This window comes from Camponotus vicinus, unplaced genomic scaffold, assembly GCF_025532165.1.
Source record: "Camponotus vicinus isolate PSW18456_S1 unplaced genomic scaffold, iyCamVici1.0 SCAF_2, whole genome shotgun sequence".
Taxonomy (NCBI): Eukaryota; Metazoa; Arthropoda; class Insecta; order Hymenoptera; family Formicidae; genus Camponotus; species Camponotus vicinus.
This window is the reverse complement of record NW_028141956.1, coordinates 7,499,299-7,525,137: the sequence shown is the minus strand read 5'-3', so window position 1 is coordinate 7,525,137 and position 25,839 is coordinate 7,499,299. Positions and strand designations below refer to the sequence as shown.

The 25,839-nt window shown below is 40.1% G+C and overlaps 1 protein-coding gene across 5 annotated transcripts in view; it reads right to left on the bottom strand.

The window, feature by feature from the left end:
* Lar (tyrosine-protein phosphatase Lar) overlaps positions 1–25,839 on the bottom strand; it is a 261,039-nt gene that overhangs the window by 116,350 nt on the left and 118,850 nt on the right. For 4 of the 5 annotated variants that reach the window (XM_083091364.1, XM_083091368.1, XM_083091365.1 and 1 more), the window contains exon 4: positions 9,166–9,204. The exons of the other annotated variant lie outside the window; for it this stretch is intronic. In XM_083091364.1, the coding sequence (XP_082947490.1) occupies positions 9,166–9,204 (39 nt within the window). The remainder of the gene's footprint in view (positions 1–9,165; positions 9,205–25,839) is intronic. 5 annotated transcript variants of the gene reach the window in all.

The window sequence follows — 25,839 nt, the reverse complement described above, 5'->3', positions numbered from 1 at the left end:
ATATAGGTGTTTATATAAAGCTTTACAAATTTTAAAAATAGTTTTCTAATTCTCTCTTTCTCTCTACAATTTTCATAACTTAAAATATCTTAGAGTTTGCACAATTATAAAAATAAACTTAAAATAATGCAAATAGGGAAAGATAAGAAAATAAGTGATCATAAATTATATTATAAATTTAATCAACAGCAAAATAATTTCCTAAAGTAAATATAGCTAATTTTATAAGAATAGATAAAAGCAATTGTTTTTTTTTGCGGAAAAAACGGAGATGAGATGCAGCTGAGAAATGAACGATAGTTTGTCGCTTTCGCGATGAAGAATTAGATTTGCAGAAAAGATTTGACGAGGCCACAATTGACAGATACGACTACTCTAATCCTGCAAATGCAGTTTGAATGCCGCTTCACGCATGTATGCGTACGCGCGCTTTGGTCGAGCGCAATTTAAGCTAAATATTATTCCGCCAACGTGCACGAGCGCGAAACGCAGGTAATTTTTGATCGAATTGCTCATTCGGAATTACTCTTATACGAACGCATTGTACTGCCGTGCGCAATTGTCGTTCTACCGGAATTGCTCGTAACAGGTCCATTAGTTGACCATGGTCGTGCGTACACGTGGAATACATATACATACGCGTAACAAGACCGCGACTTACTGCTTTCGCAATATATATCCGTGCTTTTTATATAATTTGTTGCGATTTTACCTCGTGAACTTACAATATAATTTTCACGCACCACGCAAATATGTTAATCTACATATGTATATAGATAACGTATTCGTTATATCAATAATTAACAAGATCTCGATAAATGTAAATAGAATTATATAACTCGAGTTGTATGATAACGCGAGTTGAAAAGCTACGTTAATTTCATTTTTCGTTTACTTGTCTTTATAGAACATAACTACATTTAAAAGCACTTGCCACAGAGTATCATGTTTGGCACTATTATGAAAACTTCAATTCTGTACATTACAGTTCTGTACATACAGTTAAATCAGTAAAAATGTACAATGCGCATTACGAAATGTTTTCGAAGAGTCAGAATCTCGGGGACTTCTGCTTTTTGCGAAAGAGCAATGCCAGATAAATTTCAATCGAATCCATTTCCCAACTGCAACAGTTTTCGATCTTCCGTTGTTAAAAATGACCGTTTGTTTGATTCCATTAATGGGGAAACAGAGAGATAGAAATAGAAAAGGGTCGTTCTCTCTCTTTCGCGAAAAAAGACAATTTCTATTGCGATCATATTATCTTTTTGATCCTATTCAGCAATTCAGAACATGGTACAGATAAAAAGCCCGATAGAAAAACGTAACACACAATGCCAAGGAACAATTTATTTTATTTAATCGTTAATTTAATTTATATATCCATTTTGTTTCGTTTTTCAGGATCGCAGTTATTACAATATTATTACAATATTATTAGCTCTTGCGTAAAAATAATTCTAAAATATAATGATATTTAAATCATCTTCCCGCACCTTGCACTCTAAGTAAAAATAAATTATATATATATTTTATACAATAAAGTGTCTTTACATGTGCAATAACTGTAATTATTAATGCCAAACTAATTTATGTTTAATTTAAATAGATCGAAATTAAGCCGGCAAACGCACGTACATTCATTAACCGCAGTTATATCTAGCACAGAGGACTATTAACCTATTATATTCCAATAATTGATTTATCATACGTGACTGTTGGTTGAAAATATATGTCGAAAATATAACGGGACATAATCTTTATGAATTTCGGAGCAATTGTGGCGAAGAATTAACTCGGCAATATATTTTTGATATAACCAATTGGGACGCGTGCAGGAAAATGTGGCGAATATTTGGCGACTAATTTGCTGTAGCCGCTGACATTTATCTATTCAAAATTGTTTCATTCTCCATTCTATTTATTTCCCGCGAATAAATCATTTTCAGCGAAACGATAAAAACAAACGCGGTGGAAAAGCCGATGAATGTGATTTCAACGGAAACGATAAAAGAAAAGCATGCAAGAGATGTAGGGGCGCGTTGTCAAGGCGGGAGTAATAGCACGGCTCGAAAAATATTGAAAAAGCTTACACGTGCCCGCCACTCTCTATCCTTTCCTGAGAGACTCGCGCGACTGGCTTGCACGCGAACCGGGGAGTGTACACAAAGATTAAACGCCGGTGAAAATTAGATTGCGAAAAGCGAGGCATGCCGCCGTTGCATCTCGCGAAATGAATGTCGGACCACTTTTAGAAAGAGAGAGAGAGAGAGAGAGAGAGAGAGACAGAGAGAGAGGAAGGATGAGGGAGCATTCCGTGGGTAAGGGGAGATGCTTTAGTGGGAATGAAAATAGTAGCATAGGACGTAGATTCTTTCAGGGCGATTCTTGCGTATTCTCGAAAAGTTATCCGCTTGAAATTCTATGCGCGATACGCGGAGAAATGTTTCTCCGCGCGCAATAAAGTTATTTCGTAAACTAAAATTTAGCGCAACCGAGGGTACGGATGATCGAGCTGTGAAATATGTTTTGTAATATCTATCCATCGAATACGTAAGTTGCATGCTCGCGGTTATCCGACATTCGACACGAATCTCATTGGATACAGCGTGTCTCATAATCACGACTTGGCGCGAATCGATCGCGATCCGTATAAAAATGCACAAGGGCAATATTTCATACTTAAAGTTTATAGCTATTCGGCACGGGCTGAGATAACTTGGAGAAAAAGTTTCGCTCCCGGTGTCGGCATTACATTTTATAGCCCGCCACGTCGTAATTGAAAAAGTAGCCGATAACGGAGCAATCTGCATGTGATTTGAATAACATTACGCGTTACTGACTACCGAACGTATTATAAAATCGATTCGAGGCTAGAGCGCTCGAGAACGATGCTTCGCGACATCGCAAAAAAATAAAGAGAGAATTTTGTAAGAGCCCATCGAAGTAGTTTATTCTTAAAATCTTCGGTTGTGCCAAAGAGATAATAGAAAGAGAGAGAGAGAGAGAGAGAGAGAGAGAGAGAGACGTGCTCGACTGCTCTATCGATGAGACGCTATCCTGGTAATGCTTCAATGAATTTCATCACGTGGTAAATCCCCGAATGGCGCACCCGAGCGAACGCTACGTACTATCGCTAATTAATATCAAAATACGGCGTATTAAAGCCACGATTTTCAGAGCGAAGACTCGCGCGCATCGGAAAATGCGCGCACGCTGTAGGAATATTACTGAAAATACGCGGCAATTACATTAACGCGTATCCCGCGGGCTGTCGAGGGCGAGTTGTGGTGGCGGTGAATCGCGAAACGAATACGAGATGTATTTAAACGGATTCTGATATGTATACGCCCGGCCCCTAAATAACACGTAAACGCGGCGCGCGGCGTACCCGGGGCTCATTTATGGAAACGAAGCGGGGCAGTAATTACGGATCGGGAGTCATTTCGGGCTCGCCGGTACTACGAGCGAATTCGAAAGAGGACACGCGGATTCCACGGCGACCCGCTCGAAATTTCGTCCGTCCGTGTCTGTCGGGTCGATACGCCGTGTGTGCAATTTCCGATGCAGGGTCGTCGCGCCGATGCCATCTCGTTCTCGCTCGCCATTGATTGTAAACGCCATCATTTATATACATATACATACATATATATATATATATATATATATATATATGCGCGTTACACACACACACATATATATACATATATATGTATAAATATATATGTACGATGAATTCAACGATAATGGTCGCGGAATGAAGGGTACGTACAAAGGTGAGACGGCCGTGAAGAGGAGAGGAGAGGAGAAGGCACTGGATGATGATGCGCTCGATGGGCAAATGTACGCGAATGCGTATAGGTTTATCATAAATAATTGCGCCAGCCTTATTCGCATTTTGGTATCGAAATCCCAGACTCGCGCTCTCTCTCCGTCCGACCATGCGTACGATCGCGTTACCTCGCGTTTGGCCGCACGGCAAATATTAATTTAATTTAAATGGGTTTCCATCCACATACGCGGTGCTCTTCTGCGTGCTGACGTGTACACACATTTCAAACCTGGCAGAGATAGGTAGGTCGAGCGCGCGGCGTAAGGCCGAGTTTGTGTCTCGTTGCTCGAATATAATGTGTTAACAACGTTGAGTGGAATCGGGTTAAAATATTGAAAATTTTCCGCCGTTTTCGTTGATATAATATGAGAAAATATGTGCGCTCATTTGAACAAACATTGAACGAAGCAAATGTAATTAAACAGAAATTTATATAAAGCAAAGTGAAAATATGACATCGATATTTTTCTTACACTCGACACACTTGTCCTCTTTCTGATTTGTATTTTTGGATGTGTATTGTAAATGTATTATTAATGTCAATTAAAATTTATACCAGATATTGTTTGTATTGTAGAAAGAAAATTCAATAGGTATATTGAATTTCAATAGGTATTTGGGTAGAAAGAAACAGTGAATCAAAGTTTTATGACTAAATTATTTTCGATCGGCACTGAGTCATCAAATGATCGAAAATGAATATTAATTTGAACAATGCTATATCTATTATACAAATAATACATCTATTCGCGCATGAATCATCCATAAGCATAAAATCGACATAGACGAAAGAAGATGAAAATTTGATCAAATTCAGATTAATCCAATCTCGTCTTTTCTTATCACACGATTCGAAGTTAACTCGATTGAGAAGAAAGCTTTCATAACGTAAATAAGTAAATAAGTACGCTAGAAATATTTTCGCGAATTTAATAAAAATTATTCCTTTCATCGCTTTTCGTAATTAAATCAACGTTAGATCGGAGGAAATCACGTACGTGTGTCCTTCCTGTTAGTAGCCTCCTATTTAGCCAGTCGCTAAATGTCATTCCGTCAACCGATCGTTTCAAGATTTTAACATGGGACGGCGTATACTCTTCAAATTGAATCACGCTATTTTTTTTGACACGACTGGTACAGCTAACGAGAGGTCGGCTGCTCTCGCGGTTCCACAGCCGACGTTGCACGGTCGGAAAAATTGCAATTTATTCTCCTATGGAATTAAAGCGTCCATTACAGCGGAGCTTCCTATCCGCCGGGGCCCGGTTACTCTCCTATCCATCGCCCAGCGTCGTCGCCCAGCACTCTAAAACCCCTTTCCGCCCGACACTTCCGTTCGTTCTTCTTTTCACCAGCGATAAAGTTACGTTCCTGAAAGAAGCGAGCGTAGAACCGACTCCGTCGACGCCAGGCGCGATTTGTCAACCGAGGATTATCCGTTTTCCACGTTCCTTTAATGAGATAAACAACGATGGCGGAAAGGCGCGTCGGAGCAACGGGAAAAGGAGGAAGGGAAGAATAATTTCCACGGCGACACGAGAAGACACGACAGAAGATTCGTTACTCTTCCCGCGCCAAGGCGCCTTCTTAATTTATTCACTCGCTCCTTTCACCAGCGAGAAATGAATACAGTCGCGCGAGAGCCTTGACATATGCCCTTACGAAACATTCCTTCTTATACGCCTACGATCTTAACACGAATAATCGTTTACTACTGCATTTTTTATTTTGATTTTTTTTACGCGACGTATTCCCTTTCAGATCGTATTCTTTTTACGTTATCAAATGGAGATTCAAATTCGACGGGTTTCGATCTCTACGATTTGGGAACAAATTCGTATAATTACATTTCGTCAAACGAAATTGGTAGACTGAATCGCGACTTTTAAATTCGACAAAAACGATGTTTGCATCAAAATATCGCTCGCGTAAGTTGTACGAGATGATAGAGCAATAGGCGCTTCGATACGTATGCAAAGCGAATGCGTTTAACCAACTTCTCGCCGAGAATTTCCATTAGTCGGGATGGAGGGGACGACAGGCCTGCAGAGTAGAAACTCACACGGAGAGTGGCTGACGGGCGGCTGACGGGCGCGGAGGGGTGCGATACTAGCTTGTTTTGGAGATGCCAAGCCGTCGAATGATTTCGAATCAACGCGTCTGGTAGCGCGTATAATTCAATTTGAATATGTATACAGAGCCTGCGGCGCGAACGGGCCGCGCGCGTACATCCGCGTTCCCATCCATCCGCGCTCGCGTAATTCCCGTATACATATATAACGGGCGTATATATACCCGCTTCTCTCGCTCACCTAATATAGATATTACCGTCGAGTCACCCCCGCCGCTTCTCGTCGCGCCACGTCTCCCCCGCATCGTTTCTTTTTCATTTATACACCTCGCCACCTTCCCTGTCTCTCGCGCCTTCCACGTGTCGGGGGGTGGCGGGAAATGCGCGCGTTCGCATCCATCGAGGATGGATCATCGGTTACCGAGCACGTTCGCCGTACTTTAATCTTTCTCTCTAGCGCGCGATAATACACGCCCACGCGTCGAAGATACGTCTATAACGCGCGACGCGCCTTGAATTTTTATTTTTTCCCCCTCGCTGGCCCGGGGAAGGAGGCTTTCAGGCAACATCACAAGGGATTTCTTTACGAGCGCGGAAAACACTGATGGCGGCTACGGGGTGTCGGACGAAGAGGAGAAAGGGAGATAGAGAAGTACGACCTCCATGTGTCGACCGACTATTCACCCTCGTCGTAAGAGCGTCTCCGCGAGATGTGTAAGTCGGAGGGAGGGGTTGGTGGTTGTGCGACGCGAATGTCGACGAGCCTGCGCTGAATTTATGCAGATGTATGCCGGCAATATTCTAAATAAGTAGGTAGGTACACTCCCCCATCGCAGTCGCGATCCGACGTCAGCAAATCCGACCAACCAAACGCGACTCACCGCCACCTTCGGTCCATTGTAAAATCGTGGTGCTGGCACCATCGCGGCTGTTCCCGTGATAGCGTCCCGACGTCTTCGACGCAATTAACGTTTCTTAGCCGCGCTCGCGTTTCTCCGAGTGTCCCGACGACGACGACGACGTCGACGCTTCTTGCGGCATCCGGGGAGTGCAATCCAAGTTCCAGCGGGAGAGCCCTCGACGGACTTCTGAATATTCACGAAATCCCGTCGCGCGTATTTGAAGTCGTTCTTGAATTATCCAATCTCGAAATAATACATGCGTTCTCTTTATGAATCAAAAATATCTGTCTGAAGGGTTTTTTTTGTGTCCCTTGTTTACGTGATGTTCAAACGCAAAAATTGGATCTCGATAACAATCATTTTATAAGTTCCCTTTAAGAGATACAATATTTGTGGGTGACCTGATTTAAGAATATGATTTTATTATTACATTTTAGAACGCTCGTTTTAAGCTCAAATCAAAAATAACTGCGAATCTTAACATCAATAACGTTAGTACGTAATTTCTACAAAATCTTCCATTTCACATGCTTGATATAAAATAGTTGCTTAATATTTAAATCAATAGTAGAATTAATAATAAATAGATTAATTAAAGAAAGAAGGGTATTGTATAAATTTCTAAATTTTTTTCTTCATTAATTCTTCTTTTTCATGTTACTTCACACGTCATTTTTTTGCAATAATTTTATTGTACATATTAATATTTACTCAATAGTCATCATACTAGTCATCAAAAAAGTAAAATATTCAACTTAATTTTAAATTATATCAATATTCTATATAAAATAATTTACTTTCGCCATTAAACCTCTTCCGTTTCTTTAACTCGCTGTCGTTTAAAAACTCATAAACGGTGCACTTAACGGCGTCAAGGGTCGAATAAGAGGAAGGGTAATGCTTCGATGAATTTCGGCGGTCGAGTGCACTCGTGTCGAGCGATGAGAGGGCAAGGACGACTTTCAATTTACGCAAGAACCACCGCGTCACGTATGCGCATAGATTAGTAGGTCGCTCTGCGTCGAGCACGGGGCGACGTAGATGGTAGACGTAGCGCCCTAATCAGCACTTGGCGTTTTAACGCGGTTAATTGCGCTTCAATTAGCCGGGGGTCGTGCCTCCTCCCTCCCCCCCTTTCTCTCTCCCTCGTCTCTTTCCCTCGCCGGGAGGACTTTCTTGCTCCCGTCGTTGCTCGCGCGAGCAACGCGGAGGAACTTTCGCGATCGTCGAGCCGTAGCGTGCAATTAGGTGCAAAGTCTCGTGCATTAAGAAGACCGGCAAGAACCGTTAAAAGACATTGCTGGCAGAAGATTAGTCGACGATAACGTCGGAGTTACATTGCCGTTAAAGCGGCGCATTAGCGTAATGCTCGAGTGTGTTATTTTTCTCCGGAAGAGAGACGGTATCTCGCTCTCGCTTCTCGTTTTGCGTGCGCCTTATTTCACTCGGCGACTATTATACGCGAGGGTGGACGAGAGAGGGAGAACGTGCGAATGGAGCGTAGACTCACCGTCGTAAAGTAGACGCGAGAAATTATAACGCGTAATCGCTTCGTCGCATGCAACGTCAAAGGCGAAAGATGATCGAAACGAGGTCTCCGAAATCCGCCTTTCCGCGTCGTACATAGCGGACCCGCGCGCTATCGACTGCGGAATAAATCACAGAATCAATTCTGATACATACCGGGTGGCGCCATAAATAAAAGTGCGGGATACGCGCCAGAGATACCGCGCCGTAGATCGCGGTATCCCTACGTATACCAGGTCGGAGGGTGACGGAAACAAATGACAGCGTATAAGCGGGTAGAAACACTCGAAAGTCGCTTGTTGCCGCGACGGCCGACATAGCGGTTGCACGGAATTTGAAATTCAAAACGTCCGAGAAAAGCTGGCCGATAACAGGAAGAAAGAGACAGATAGAGAAAGGTAGAGAAAAAGATAAGGAAAATGAAAGAGAGAGAGAGGAGAGAAAGAGAGCGAGGGCGGAACGGCCGCGGGACCAGGGCAAAAATACACATTAGCGGATTTGAAATTTAGATACCGGCGGCTCTCCCACCGAAATTGAGTAGTTCGTGCTCGAAAACAGGCCGATTTACGAGCCCGTACGAGCGCGTGTCTCGAAACGCGATTCTGAGCCTGATCGATGTTACGTGCGCGCGCGAGGTCCACTTTTTCTGACCTCGTTCCCTCGTGCACGGAGAGTGTATTTTTGCCAACGAGCCCCGCGTACAGGTCCACGTTCTCGTTACTTGTTAGTTTGTGTGCGCGAGCGCGGGCGGCGCCCTAGATGTTAGCCGCACGGATAACATCGGGCGCTCTCCCCCGCGCTCGCCACCCCATGCTAGCATTGTTTGTACTTACTTGTCATGTACGTGATGTATTGCGAGTCGCTGATGTTTCCTGAAAGAAGCTCGTTGAGTCAAGTCGTACGTAAACGTCCCGGCAATGTCTCGCGAGCCCAGACACGGCACGTGCCGTGCATTGATCCGTCTTACTAATTCATTTCGGGAATGCAAACACCATGACATTGTTTCTCGTCGATGCGCAAACCAGCGATTTTATTCGCTCGTCTCACTCGTCTCATTTTAATTCGTGATGAGATATCCAATGCAATTCTTATCGCCTACATTAGCGCGCAGGAATCTAAATTTTTTATATAAATAAGATAAATGATGTCGAAAGTGGGGTGCGCTACATGTTTCTCACATTCAACATCGCAAGTATCTATATCCGATCAAGTTTACAACAGAGTGGGAGTACACGCGAAGCTTCCGATATCGCTCTCGAATTTCATCGCCATACTACGTCGCCTTTGGAGCCACGAAGGCATGCCATCGACACGCGACTCGCATCCCTCGATAATACAGTCGCGCCTTCGAGAGAGCCGCGTCGATCTTCACCGACTGGAATATTCGCGTGTGTAAAAGCATCGGGGCATGGCACGAACCCTTAGAAGCACGAAAGGGAGAGGTGGTGGGACGATGGTTAGGGGCATTTGGTGGTTTGTGAGCGACTTGGTTGGCAGCTGTCGTGAAAGCTCTCTGCTGGAAAAGCGTGAAAGTGCGAGATACGTTCTCGCATGCATTCCCGTTCGCGGAATATAACGAGTCGCCGTCGATCACGATATTTTTATGCTCGATATTTAATATTCATTCTTGTATGGTCTCGTTGAACGTTCCCTTCTGTTCGCACGAATAAATGAATCGTTAATGGCGCGTTTTAAAATTCAAAGCGAGAGATTGCGGAAAATTATAACGTCTTGCCAAAATTATGCGAGAAAATCCCGCGATCCATTTCTATTTTTTGGCTAATGTTATTAGTGCTATCTGTCATAGAATTTTCATCATTATCATCTATTATTCTTATTATTTAAATATATATTTCGAGAACAAACGCCTTATCTTTAAAATAGAGATATCAAAGAGATCAATACTCATACACTATTAAAACTTAGTGAACTAAATGTATATTTATAAACAATTTTTATATTAATTTCTACTTTATATTCTACAGATTTTATTATAAAATATTAATAATAATAACTGAGATAATATTAGGTAGGATAAGTATATTTATAAATTTGATATTATTCTAATTCTCCTTCATTACTAAATAATAAATAATTTTTTCATTATTGGTAGAGACAAGTGTTCTAAGAAATTTATTGCATTAGAAAATTTATTTGCTTCTCTTCAATTAAACTTGTCACGAGAGATACAATAATATACAAAGATATATATGTAATCTACATATCACTCTCGTGATAAAGCGAATAGGTTCCTTCATGTGTGAAGCTTCTCACAGCAAACAAGCGGATGCATTTTGAGATACGCCATTTTGGTGCGCGCGTTAACTCAACCACTGTTATTCCATCTTGTTTGCGGAGCTCGGCAACGATATGTCGCATGGTCTCATCGTCGAAGATTCCCCGAATAGAGCGGAATATTAATTTGGCGAGATGCTGCGCGGGCGTGCACACGAAAAGGAGAGAGAGAGAAAGCGTGAGAAGGAGGAAGAGAGAAGAGAAAAGGGAAGGAGGCATCGGCACGTTGCCTCATCTCTTAGGCGGGCCCGGTAGATGTAAATTAACTTTGAGAAACAATCTTGTCGTTAACTCGGCGTATAATAACGCGGGCGTGATATCGTTTTGCTCCTGCTATATCGCTTCTCTCGTTGCCGCCGAGATACCCTTTACCCCGCATTTTATACAACGCGACATACATACGCAGCCCCCGATCACTCTTTCCACTGACATCCAAGTACTTAAGGTGGCACGTTTTATCATGTCTTTCATTCGTTTACGATACAACGCCATCCTCATGTAATAATCCTCAGCCATCCTTCTTCCGTCCCCCCCGGCTTGACCCCAAAGTTTATATCTCGCAATTATTCATCCGCCGCGACAGACTTGATCCCGCGTATTTTCCTCGATTTTTACGTAGTCGCTCTTTAACGACGCTCATTAAACTTGCCGCTCTTAATAAAATCGAGGCAACACAACGACTCCTTCTCGATAAGCGATCATTATGTTCCTTTATATTCGCGAAACGTAAATAGGTTTGCGCAAGGAGGATGGAGAGGAGAAGGTGACAGGTAGAATTATGTGCTTGAATATTGTCAGTGTATCGGCGACGGGCTCCTACATTGCGCGAGATTATTTCTCCGATCGTAAAAAGTTACGTGTCATGGCCTTACACGTTCGTGTGATAGGCCCGGATGTGAGACGAGAAAATTATTGCCGCCGCCATAGCAAGAACTGCCTTTTTTTATGACGGAGAGCGTCGAATTGAGCCAACATACAAGCGAGAAGTTTACGCATTCTTTTTTCATCTTTTACTACCGGCTTATTTTTAATATGTAAGTATAACAAAAGAGAAATTGCATATTTTAATAATTATAGTTGTTACATTATTCAATGAAAATTAAATCCGAGTAAGATAATTCAGATGAAAGTTTGCATGTTCAAACTTGTGAAATTCCAATATGCATTCTTTCCAATATTGTTAAGAGTACGGTGCCGGATAAATTCTGAGTAAACAGTTGAATTTACCAGTGTGAGAACTTGAAAACCGCCGCATAACATGCATTTTATAATTAGTTCCCCTACCGCGGGCTAACATTAAATTAATGCCAGCCCTCGACGTCATGACGAAGTTACCGTGCACGGTAACTTGCAAGCGCGATACGTCACATCGTTGGCAGAGGAAATCCATGCGGGCTAGTGTAATGTGAATCTATTACTCAACCTGTGCGTCTCGTTATCGTGAATTACTATCCGTCGTCATCGAACCTCGATGACAATGATACCTTTGTGAGATATCTCATGACTTTTCGAAAGATATTTACTCATCCAAGAAAGAAGTCAATTAACTCAAATACACTGCATTTATCTTACAATGACGAATCGTATTTCAATTCGTTTTATACATCTATAATATTTGATGTGTAACAGACAATACAAGTCTATCTCTGACAGGTGTTTCCGATTGTAAATAAAGATCGATAATCGCGTGTAAATTATGTTCGATGTTGCAAAAATTTGTGAGTCATCGCAAAAAATATCGATATTTCGGGGAAGAACTGATGAAAGAAATGTTTGCGAGTGCAGGCGCGAGTTTTTCCATATGTGGCTCGTTGTATATTTAAATAGGTCCACCATATCTGCGCCATTATCGTAGATGCATGTTGCATCACGTACTCGACAATCTATATAACTGACCTATATACACGCTGCCGCGATCTGTATCGCGATCACGTGTTATATATGCATCGTATTTTCATGAGTCCGGAGATCATGTGCGAGTCGATCGCGCCGTCTGTACAAAAAGAAATTATCGCTTGAGGAAAAAAAACGAAAAAAAAAACGGGTTTTCTCTCGAGATCGCGATGATTTCCAGCACGCAAAATTAAACGAAGTCGAAAACTGATTATGAAAATCCGTGTCCGTTCCAGGGATTCCGCAAATTCAGGCAACCGACAACGGGAATGCTTTGCTGCAGATTAACTAGAGTATGCGTGTGTAGATGCGATTTTTATTATCACTCATTCCGCGCAGTTCCTTCCTCTCATCATTCGCATTCCGGGTTATCGAACGTGCACCGCGGTCAAATTCCTATTGGTGTATAAGCGAGTAAGGATCTTAATGGAAGCAAGTCACTCGCGTAGGCAAAACTCGATACAGATGACGACGGAGAAAAATTTTATAGTGCGTCAGATTCATAACACTCGTTAAATTGTTTCTAAATTGCGATATTATGTAATTGCGGGATATGCGCGAATACGTCATATAATTCATATAAAATGATTCATTAGTTATTTATCATTTTCTATTACGAGGCTTTCTTTCTTTATTCAGACATTACCAATACTTAATAAAAAATTAAAATTTAATCATTCGATAATTAAAAGAAAAAAAAACGAAGAAAAAATATATGAGATATGTAAAACATAAAGAGAAAACTATTTAAATGTCTAGAATCTCAGAGACACAATAAGTATCCTGAATTAATTTGGCGATGCCATCGACCGCTACGCCATCGAATTTAATGACCGACATCCTGATTTCGCACGTGCAGTTTATAGGACCAGTTTCTCATGGGACTAGTGATGTACGATGGTGGCGAGCGTGGCGAGACCACGATCCTAGCCGCGTGAATTTGCCTATTGCGTTCAATACTTCTTAAACTACACGACAGTTCTGGTAGTTTAGTTATTCGATATTGTCGGAATACCCAGGAGACACTAAAGTATCGCAGTGCACAAATGACACTTTTTCTTCATGCTTACGCAAACTTTCGCACTATCATTAAAGATAAGAAGAAGAGAGAGATTTAATCTTTAATTTAATATTTAAAATTATATAAAGTATAATTCTTTCCTTAAATATCAATGTTTTATCTTGATAATTCTTTGATAAATTTGTTCGTAATAAGAGATGACATTGCAGTAAGAAGTAGAACATATGATTCTCAGTGAATATAAGTGATATGATTAATTATAACGTCAATGTGATCGGATTTTTTCATTTGCATTTTATATTGATAATTAATTAATCATTTTTTCACTTGCATATTATATTATATTAGTTAATTAATAGTTAATTAATAGTTTAATGACGTGTGTAATTATTAATAAGAGGAAAATTGATTCAACTGAGATATAATATTATCAGCAAAACTGGGTAACACGATATATACGACGTGGTACGTATTTCCTTCACTCCCCTTAATTTCATTGGCAATATTCAGATCTTCGTGAGTTCATGAAATCCCATCTATCCCATCTCCCTATCCCTCTTTCTCGCTTTCTCGCAATTGCTGTGCCAAAGTTTCAAATTAATTGACGTTAAACCTGCTTCGTAGTGTTTCGGATATAGTGATACGCGATCAATAGACCGATATATATGAACGCATATAAGCTGGCTTGTTTGTTAGTTTATTCATAATTTATAAATCCGCGCATTTGTATATATTTTGTGACAGAAGACTTCAGAAACTCTTAGAAGTACGAAATAGCATTTAGAGACTCTGCGATGTAGAGTTATAAAAAAAATACATATGTTTTACTTAAAGAAAGAGATGTTCAATTTTTAAAAAATATTTCATTTCAAAATAAGCATTTTACTTTTTGTAGCAGAATATATTCAATATTTAAACATTTATATTTTTAAAAGAAAAATAGTTATAGATTCATAAAACGAAAGATATTGCAGTCATTTGAGTTGTAGATGTTCTAGAAGCGATCGTTTAAATGGCACTTATCGATAAATTTAGTATTATATTTATGTGTGACCTCCAAAATATAAAATTAATAATAAATAGAAATTAATCTATCGGATACATAGCGTATCTAGCATATTCGAGATGCCGTAATCTTCGTCACAAGGATGGATTTCGTACGGGATTCTATACGTGATGTCCTTGGATCATGTCCGAACGTTGGTCGACGAGACAGTCGGGTCCGGATTTCGTGAGCGAGACAAGGATATACTGATTTCAATTGTCGTCGCCGACCGTCGTAGACGTCGACGTCGTTGTCGGCAGTTCCACGCTTCGAATGGGCCATCTCTGCTATCCCGGACCGCTAAGAGGGTGGAATTGATTAAATAATTGGCCCCTTAGATCGGGCGGCTAGTTTCTGGAATGAATACGCTGGCGCCCGGCCAAATCCCGGCTCGAGCTCTCGAGGAACGCAAGGAAGAAGGGGATGAAACCACCAATCCGGACAAAGTGCCGCGAGGACAGTAGATGGCTTAATAATGGTTTCGATTGGAAATGGGAAATCTGCTTGTCACATCGGTTATTAGTTTCGAGAAGTTAGCACCTTTCCGGCCGCACCTAGGCCATCATATGTGTCAAGTTTCTAATCTACATACAGAAGAGCTGGATAAAATTAGCCAACAGAATATCAATAGAATCGCGATTCTAAAATAAAAAAAGAGAGAAAGAGAGTAAGAGAAAGAGAAAAAAAATCTATATAATATTGATTTTTGTTTTTCGCTTAACGCGACTAATTTTCCGATAAATTTGCAATTCTAGAAATACAGAGATTCACATGTAACAAATAATGTTTTTTCTACAAATTGCACGTATCCAGAATAAGTCTTACATTAAAGAATCTCACTTTTGTCAATTTTTTACCATATGGTATGTATGTTTTTGAGAAACACAAAATATATATATATATATATATATATATATATTTTTTTTTTTTTCAAAATAAAATATATTTCTGAGGGAGATATATATATATATATATATATATATATATATATATATATATATATATATACACAAGTTGAATCTCTAAGAATTTAAGAATTTTAAGAATAATCGATAACTTGCAGCTTGCGAGCATGTTACATATTTTCATTTAATACAATACCCATTCACTCTTTTCTGTTCTTTTTTTATAAAACTGAAACACAATTTGCCAATCAGATAATGTTAATATGATCTACTAGCATAAATCTGTAATTTTATTTAGCCGACAACTTTGTCAAATAAAGTATTGAGTATTTATACACACTAGTGTGTGTATGTGTGTATGTATAATATATACGGAGTGATACGATACATCGATGCTCTTAAAAGATCTCAACACTACATGATATTTCTTTTAGATGATAATAAATATAGGATTATTACGATTGTTGGCCAATCTGTTCTACTTATTAGAGTTCCAGTTTTTAAGATTTGTCAATGCTATTTTATTTGCTAAAAATATCAGTTAAAAAACTTCAAATTTGAATAATACTATTGCATAATACTATTCATATATCTTTGATTAATTTGTATTATATTATTATGCACATATAATTATATAATTTTATATAATTATACATATATTTCAAAATACGTAAAAAAAATCTTTTAAATTAAGTCGCATTTCACAAAGTGATAATTCTTTCTAGAAAGAAATTGGAGAGAGAAATTCTTCACAATTAGATTTTTATAAATTTTTAAATTTTGCTCGTTTAACACAGAACAGAGAACGCTCGAGCATCTAAATATATAATACTGGGTCTAAATTTCATCAGCGACAAATATAACAATTAAATATTAATCTGAGCTATTTAATCCGATTAGACAGATAGCTCTTGCTATTTCTCTCGATTATTACGAGATTAATATCCACCCGAGAAATCTTATTACTATTTTCGGGCGCAGCTTCCGCGCGCGGTATTTCAATCCCAATATCTCCTGACAGTAGGTTAATCGATTCTGTAAGTGGTTTTCCTGTAATATCTCCGAAAATGGTGGCGTAATCTGACTCGACCGTATTTCTGGCGCGACCTACGCGAGCGCGGCGCGGATCGGACCGAACACCGGACCGGAGGGGGGCGATTTCGGCGGTGGTCCTCAGATAATAGACATAAATATTCCCCGGGTTTTTCGGATTTATATTTCTGCGCGTATCAGGGATCTCATTTGCATCGAGAATTTACCGTGCGCGACGCATTCATCTACCTACCACGTCGCAAAACGACGGTCTGGTCGCGGCCACACGGTCGGATGCTACCTAACGCGGGACCGCTCGATTGCGCATACCGTGGCTAAGATCGCGGCAACAAAACAAAAACGTAGGAGGATATGGACGGCGTGAGAAATAGGGGAAAACTGGGAGTCACCATTCGGACGATATAGGCGACTGGTATATTTCGCTGCCGAGCTAAACTATTGAAAAATAATATTACGTGCCTGCGAATGAAATATTCCTGGATCTGCTTCCGTTCCATTTTTTGCCTTTGCTTTTTCTCAAAAAACTCTGCGACTTCGTTAATTCTCGCATTAATGTGGAAAATCTAAGCTTACTCAAGTATATTTCGCTTTTCTTAAATTAGGGCCTGCATTATTACAAGTGTATAAAGGTGCGAAGATCCAGTTTAAGATTGTAATTTTACAATATATTAACGAATTATTCTGTACAAATATTTAAACATTTGAATAATTATAAAATAGTCAAAAAAGAAGAATAATTAACTCATTGTGCAAATTATTTTGAAAAGAGAAAGAGATTTGTTTATACGATTCATTCTTTACATTGTTTATTAAGATAAAGGGATCGATAAGTTATATAAATTGAACTAATAAAATTAAAATTATAAATTGAATTAATAAAATTAAAATTATATATAAACTAAATTATATAAATTTGCATTATGACGCATACAACTTTCGCAAAGGCACAAACAACTTCAGTGATGAAATCGCGCATATACTTTCTTTTTACGAATCTATTGTCCCATTTTCCACAAGTTAGGTATCATTCCTCAAGCTCAATTCCATGGCGATACAGATACATAAGTGGGCAAGTAATGCGAGACAGAGTGAATCGAGAAAGAAGAAACGATCGCCAAACGAAAGACGCGCGACACCGAAATTCATGTTTTCATTCCCAAATCGCTCAACCCTCCCCTTCCCCCTTATATTTCCATCGCTGGTGATGCTGCATCTGCAGCTGCAAAAACAGTCTAGGATTTTTATTCGAGTTTTATGATTTAAATCGCATACTCCGCAATATTTTCCCACCGTTGCCAAGGAGTAGGAGGCGCAATCGAGTCAGCAGTTGATTTTATGCTTTATTTTTATGGCTCTACGTGTGGCAGCCTCTGCTCTTTCCCTCCGGAATCCTCATGGCGGCGGCCGCAATATGCAGCGGATAAATTCTATATCTTTTCCTCTTCTTAACCTTCTAAATCTTTTCTTAGGTTTTATCTTGCGACTCGATCTTATTTCGTCAAACTTTTATCGCAGCGTGCTTAAACGATACTGGCTCACAAATTATGCACATACATGCACGCAATGTACATGAACTTAAAATATATATCAATTTAATAATATGTGTATGATAAATATCGCAAAGAGTAAATAATAAATAATAACTTGTGTACTTTACGTATAGCGAGAATTTTACTCGAGCTTTCGTTGTTTATCTATGCAGATTATGCGTCAGGTAATTTGCTTTAAGCATTCTGCATACAAGCTATCCCCAACACTGTTTCATTGTGGTCGTCGGTAACGATAAGTTTACAAAAGGACCCGCTATTCATGCGCGATCGGAGCGTTTCACCGTAATGGAGCCTGACGAGGCACGAACAGCCGCGGGATTGAAACGTGCGCGAATTCCGCCCATGGATGCGGGATGCATCCATATCTGCGGTTACACAACGTACACGCCGCGGTCGTTCCTTCTCATACATTGCACAATGCATTCGGCGACGATGCGTGTGCATCGGGAGTTCGCGAAGCGCCAGCGCACGCGCGCGCTATGATCAGGCCGGCGTAATAACGAGAAAGCATAAATTGACAATTTGTCCCGGCGTATTGGTTTCCCTGGCCACGAGCCGCGTCCGATGCAATAATTGGTACGCTGTCAAGTGCTACTCCGCCAACGACCAACCCTCGCCGTACGACCAATCTGCGCTCGCACATCACCCGTTATCTACCCTTGACGATGTTGCCTCGACCACCGCTGTCGAAATTTGACATAAGTGCTTATAATGCAATCGATCGAGTCTGAAAATTCGATGAAGTAAGCAATATTCGAATACGAGAATCGCGCCCGTTTCCCCGAATAAAAAGAGAGAAAAGTTTTACTCGGGAGAAAAATATACAAAAGTTGGCAGAGATTATTTTCACCAGTTTGAATAAATATGTATATGTCTTAAATTTCTCAGATCGTTCTGTATGCTGCCGAAGTCTGAAGCGACACGCGAATGAGCAATCGCCGTGGTGGAAAAAGGGGAGGCATGCCCCAAATCGATTAGATACTCGATTAAACGCCTGCCGAGAGAACTCTGTTTATATATTATCCCCTAAGAAAGGACGCGCGATACGCTCGATTCGCTAGCAACGACCCCCAACGGAGAAATAGTCATAAACCTTCCGGCGGAAATTCAAACGCGACCTGGCTTTCCGAACAATTTACCTTGCGATGCGATCTCTGCATTTGATTCACGAGCTGACGATGGTGCCGCGGGTACATCGGATGTATGCAGCTGCAGACGATACGGAAGACTGGAGCGGATGCCGCCACGTTTTTGCAGCCCGAAGCTACAAGAACAGGATTACAAAGATTCTTTGTGCGTGGCGGTGGATGGGATGGATATAGGATGGTAAAAGCGCAAAAGTGGGGGAGGGGAGAAGTGGAATGACGGAAAGGGCGAAGCTGGAGCTGGTAGGTGTAGGGATAGAGAGAATATAAAGTAAACGGCAGCTACAGCAACGCAAACGACAAGACAACAAAGAGCAACGATGCTTGTTCTACACCGGTTTCCTGCCTCCAAATGAATCCTATTCCGCGGGCACAATTTCAAAATGTACTTTATACAAAACTATTAAGCCCGATCGTACGTATAAAAGCGAAATATTTTGCAAACGTCAGAGAGTAATAGGGGGCGGACAAGCGTGTAAAATGAGCTACCTTTGTGAGCGAGAATCAATGTTGGCAAATAAGCACGTAACAATATATTTGTAACTGTTTTTCCGGTTAACCACATATATACATATCCACACATACGTTATCTGTTTTTTAATTCCTGTGATGGAATCTCTTTTCAAAGTGCACGTTTCGACAATTACATTTTAAACGGATCTTTTTTCTACTGCGTACGAGATACGTTAATTTGTAGAGAAATTATTTAATGAGCGATTGACCGTTTAAACAATGCTTAGGTCATGATATGTCGATCAATATATTGTGAATCTCAATTAATTAATTCGATCATTCTCCACAGAACCATCTACAAATTATTTGCTGCGCGCTAATTAGATGCTAATTACCTCATGTAACTAATTAGAGCCGGTAGGACCGGGTTTACTTGACGAGCACGACGAGAAAATTGTTGCATAGCAAAAGGAAAAAAGACTCTGATAAGAGCCGTTTCGTGTCATTTCTCAAAAAATCTACGTCGATAAAGAAGCCGTGTACGCTCGGCATTATTAGCTTAACAATTTGCGTGCCACAATTACGACTTTACCTCGGCCTTCCCTCCTGTCTCAGTCGGCCTCGAACTTCTGCGATGTTTTGCCGTTGTATGACGGTAGATTCGCATCAAGTCGCGGCAATCTAAAAGAAAGAGGAGGAGAGGGAGAGAGAAGGAGTCGAGAGAATGGCAGTAAGTTCTCGGTTCTCTTATGGCAGTCCTACGGTTTGGGTGCAAGGCAGGCGACTCGAGGCAGAAAAACACGCAGACCACGCGAGGCTCGCATTTTTCAAAGGAAATCCTTCGGCGTCGACAAAAAAAGAGACGTGCCGCTTTGAATTAAAATCGGATAAAATCGCAATAGTGATATACGTTTGCGTTAGAAATGACATTTCTTCAAAAAAAATCGGGAAATTATATCAATTCTTTCGCTTCTTGTCAGATTGTACACGATATTCCGGAACTACTATCGTTCCTTTGATCTAATGAATTCATTAATCAATTCAACGTTAATTTTCTTTCTTTTTGTAGCGCGGGAAATTTTGTCAGTTTTTTTTTTATAAAAGACAGGATTCTTCTTAGAATCTCATCGCGATTTTGTTCTATTATTCAATTTAACATATTTCTTTCGTAGGGAAATGATTTAAATTTATGTATTGATTGTATGTCCGACTAATGGACGACTTGTATCACTGAAATCTTTAATTAATCTTTAACGCACTATGATGTCGCGTTTTGTTTAAGTTAAAAAAAAATTAAAGAATACTGAATATATAAAATAAAAAATTAAAGTACTGAATATATAAAATAATTATCAAGAAATGTGCATTCAGATAAATATAATTTAGAATTTTGGTTCTTACAAATCTGCGAAACATCTTTTCCAAATGTTTCAAAGCTACGATAAGCGCCTGTCACACGGCAGAAGAGTCCATAAATTATAAATGCAAAATGTCTTTTGCGGTTGCAACTGCGAGTCGTTCGTATAATGCGCAGCACAATGCAGGCGGAATGGCGTCCCATGTATTAAAATAACGTCATATCATGCGCACCGCCATCAGGCGTGCGAAAGAAAGCGCATGGTTGACGCTAGACGATGCTAAAAAGCTTTTGTCCGACGCACCACGAAACCATCGTGAGACGGCTTCCAGAAACTATGATGCACATTTTTCCGCAAAATTCTAGCGGGAACACTTTATGCATTCAAATTACAGTTGCTTGCATTAGAAGTGCGAATAATGTCGCACTTTTCTGAAAAAAATAAATTTCTTAATTATTTCGTAGAGTTGATTTTCCCTTAAAAAAATATCAAGCTATGATAAATTTATCAATGTTAAATGTTTTAGCAATTAAAATATAAAAATGAAATTCATGTTTAAAATTTTCCAAACAAAATTTTGCCATCTACTTATTTAATTTCCAGTCTAAATTCGTCAAAATCCTTTCATGTTTACATCAAGTGCCTTCAATTAAATTTTATCACAAGTTTTGACTGAAACCAATTTAGTATTCATCCTATTTTCATTCTGTTACAAAGGTTTTATATAACAACATCTTTCCATATACAATTTTCAATTGTTTCGTGAAAAGTTTTCGTCACTTTTCTTGAGACCAGCATACAAAATACGCCCTTGTGGACGGCTCGCGTGCCGGCCACGAAGTTGCTGAAGCTGTTGAAGTAAACAAGGAGCGATTAGGGCAGGACAGCCATTCATTCCTGATACCATGGCGAAACGAATTGGCGAACCGGCAAGGCTGACGAGAGAGGCCCTTGAGCGTCATCGTAGCTTTTAATTAAGCTTTACTCGCCGGCGCAAACTTTGTTGTTGGACGGTGGGCTGTAGACTCCTCGGGGACGGGACCGGGGTAATTCAGTCTGAACGAACGGACAGCAACGAGAAGTTTATATTGGTAGACGGCCGGGAGACGGGCTTCGAGTCTATTATTAGGTGCTGTCTCTGATGTGGACAACGGCGAGCTACGAGAGCACGACGCACGGGTCCGATTATCATCCAGCAAGCTCGAACGCTTCCCGTAGGATCACGATCTCGTCATACCATCGAACTGGGAGTATTAAAATCCGAGCGCTACCGCAACGCGATCGCTTCCACGCGCGGAGAGTTCAGTTGTGCGATTGACAGCAATGCAATCAGCTGCGCGCTTTCACAGGTAATATCGTATTTATTTGAACCATGTAAATACGATTTTCTTTTTCATCTATTTTTTTATTTCGTAAATATTCTCGTATAAATATTTCTAATATTATTTAGTATTATTGATTATATACGCAATGACAACTTTTAACAGAAAAAGTAAAAATATATAATGTTATCGATGTGTCCTTTACGTCAAGTGTTACAATTGATTCTAAGCACTCACATTTCTTGCATTAAACCTGTGTGATGTGATTGCTTTCAAATCGCGATACAAAGACCTCTGGAAACTTTGTAATTTACATTAGTTTCATGAGACAATGATTCTTAAAATCTCAGTATCCTGCATGTTGTTTTTACGAAAAGAGCTGCAGCGGTTGAGGATCACAGCTGATATTTTTTTTACGGACCCGACAGAGCTTATCTCATTACAAAGTATTTTAGCTACTTCTCCGCGTAATCTTGTGAAAATAATTAACCGAAAGCACATTATTGCTAATTGCCATCGAAGAAATTTCCATACAATTTTATTTAACTTTACTCGAATATTTTAAATAACTTTTCGTTGTAAAGACTTTTCAATAAATAAAGACGAAAAATCAACTATATTGAACATTTAACAAAACCGACCGAGTTTAAATGAGTGTAAATGACCATTATTAGTTAGTTAAATCGAGCAATAGATACTGATTAAAGAGATTAAAGAGAGAGAGAAGGAGCGAGAGACGGAAAGAGAGAGAAACGATACCGCAGCAGTTTACGTGCCAAACCATGCGTTCTAATAAATGATTATCCCAGTCCATGTATTGTGCGCTTTGTGCCAAATCTTCTTTTCAAACGCAATCAGTAGTGATATGGTCATTCATTAACAGTTTGCCATATCGCTTTCTGTCTCGAATATGGTTTATAATGTGCAATCATCGGAAACATTCCGTATGTATTTCAATTAGGTATATTAATGCACAGTGTCATACACCGATAACTTCCCTGTATTGAGTGTATTGATTCTAGAATGACGAACTATACTATTGACAGTTAAAGAGCCTAACGGAAGGGCATTGAAATTTTGACTACGTTATCCTGACGTGCAGGCGAAACGGATTAACTTTGGCGAAATCACGGAGAACGTCAGGAGAGAAAAGAAGTTGATAGACACGCAAACGCGAGACTTATGCGCGAGATAACGAATCCGCTCAAGCGCATTCACAATACACTGGTAACAACACACACATACACACATAATATACTGCTTTCGTGTGTAAAGAACAAACTGCGAATCGAGATCTATCGAGAAAATTCAAGCGAAGACCTGTGAGCGATAAATGGTGAAGGGAACTTACGTTAAAATTTAATCGCACTGACATATAACGTATGTGAAATTAATTTTTAATTGTTATAATATATGCGATTTTTAATTATATTTATATTAAAAATATAAATTTCTTTTTCATGAAAAAATTTTCCAGTCGAATCTTTATTTTGTAATTTCAATATCGCGATTAATTCTATGTGAAAATTTCTTATAATAAAGGTTCAAGTTTTTACTTATATAAGTTTATAAATTATCCAAGTAAAAACTTAAATTCGAGTTTGTTACAATTTTAATGAGAAAACAAGTTTGTTCGTGATAATTCTTAAGCACGTATACGTATTAAGAATAACTTTATTGTGTCCTTTATAGCGTCGAATAAAATATCCAAGATCGTAGATCCCGAAGCGAACAGACTCGGGGAGGGGACGAGAGAGCTGTAATAACAGCCGGACGTCTGGCAAGTTTTTGCCATAAATACTGATTATTAAATAGCCGCGTACAGTAACACCGGACCGAGGTTGTTCGTAGTGGTTTCCTGGAACGGTCGGTTCAGGCCGATGTCCCTCGGATCGCGACGCGTACACGGGACACGGGGATACGCATGACGCAGAGGAAAGGGCAGAGGAGGCGAGTCAGAGCAACACAGAGAAGGACGAGAAGGGCTGTGTATTCGAGGCTGGGTTTAATACAGGTACAACGCCAGTACCGTAGGCTTTATGATGACGAAGAGCACCTGGGGGACCGGCGAGCCCGCAATTTCCTCGTTGCATAGACGTCGCACCTGTACACCGATCTGTATTCAAGTTCACGTGTGCAACACCCGCGCGCGCGCGCACCACACACAACACACACACACACACACACATATATGCACGCATATATACACGCCCGGCTGCGTACAAATCTACGTACATAGATATGTAGAGAGGGTCGTGTGCACCGTACGTTCCGACACCACCAGTCACGGTTGCATGGGACCAATTTGTATCTGAACGCGAGCCCGCGGTGATGCGTCTTCGATAATCTCTTTGGGAATTATCCCCCAAGTACTCGTGGAATGCCATCGTACGTTTCCAGCGAGTTTTCCGCGTGCGGCTTAATAGATCGCCCTACGAGCAAAAAGAATTCGCATTGCGAAACGAGATAATTAAAGAGCCAAGACGACGAATATAATATTCACTATTCTTTTCAAGAATCAAGATTTTAAAATTATAAAAGCCTGCTACAATTAAAAGTAAATAAAGCTTTTCTATTATTTAAATGCACTCAGGAATCAAAACTTCATTAATATAAGAAACTTCCTGATATTTCATTTAAATACAAATTCATGAAAAATTGATTAAAAAATCTATAAAAAGTAACGGATAATTTATCTCTAGAATATCCTGTATTATAATTTATAAATCAGATACCAGATATTAAATTAGAATTCGTCAATAATTTGAGCTTGTCAATTTTTCTTTATTATTTAAGCAAATTGAATATCTTTCAGCGAATCGATTTCATTCTCGCTGTTGCTACGCCGTGGCAAATTTTGCTAAAACATCACTGTAATGTAACGAGTGTCAAGAAACGCGCCGAGTCGAGGCACAACAACACAAGCGATAACATCGTCCGTTGGATCAGCGAGCGATAACGATAGCTAGTATCCTTCGTGAAAGCAGTCCTGTCGAGAGTTAAGGAGGCCGTCGGAAGCGGCGAGTCTAGTTGGAGATCGCGAAGGCCTGCCTGAGCATTCCTTACGTACCCATTACCATCAACCGCAAATAAGGATGCACGTTGGAAAACGAGTCCGAAAGAGCGGAGATAGAGAGGGGTGCACAGAGGAAACGGTGAAAAGAAAAGAGAGAAGAGTGGGAGAAAGAGAAGCGGAGGAACGGCAGGGAGAAGGCCTCAACTTCCGGGTTCAAACGAGCAAATCGTTAAACTGGAGAAAACTTTTAACCATCCCACTCGTTGCCTATCCAGTCAGCTGCTTTTCTCTATATTTATGTTTCGTCGAAGGTACGATTGCGGTTCTTTCAGGATATTCTACGACTCTCGAGGCTCGCTTTCTCTTTCTTTCTCTTTCGAAAGCATACTTAACAAAATTATCACGCATACTTTGACGAAAAGTTTTACTTCTGCTCTAAAAATAATCGCTC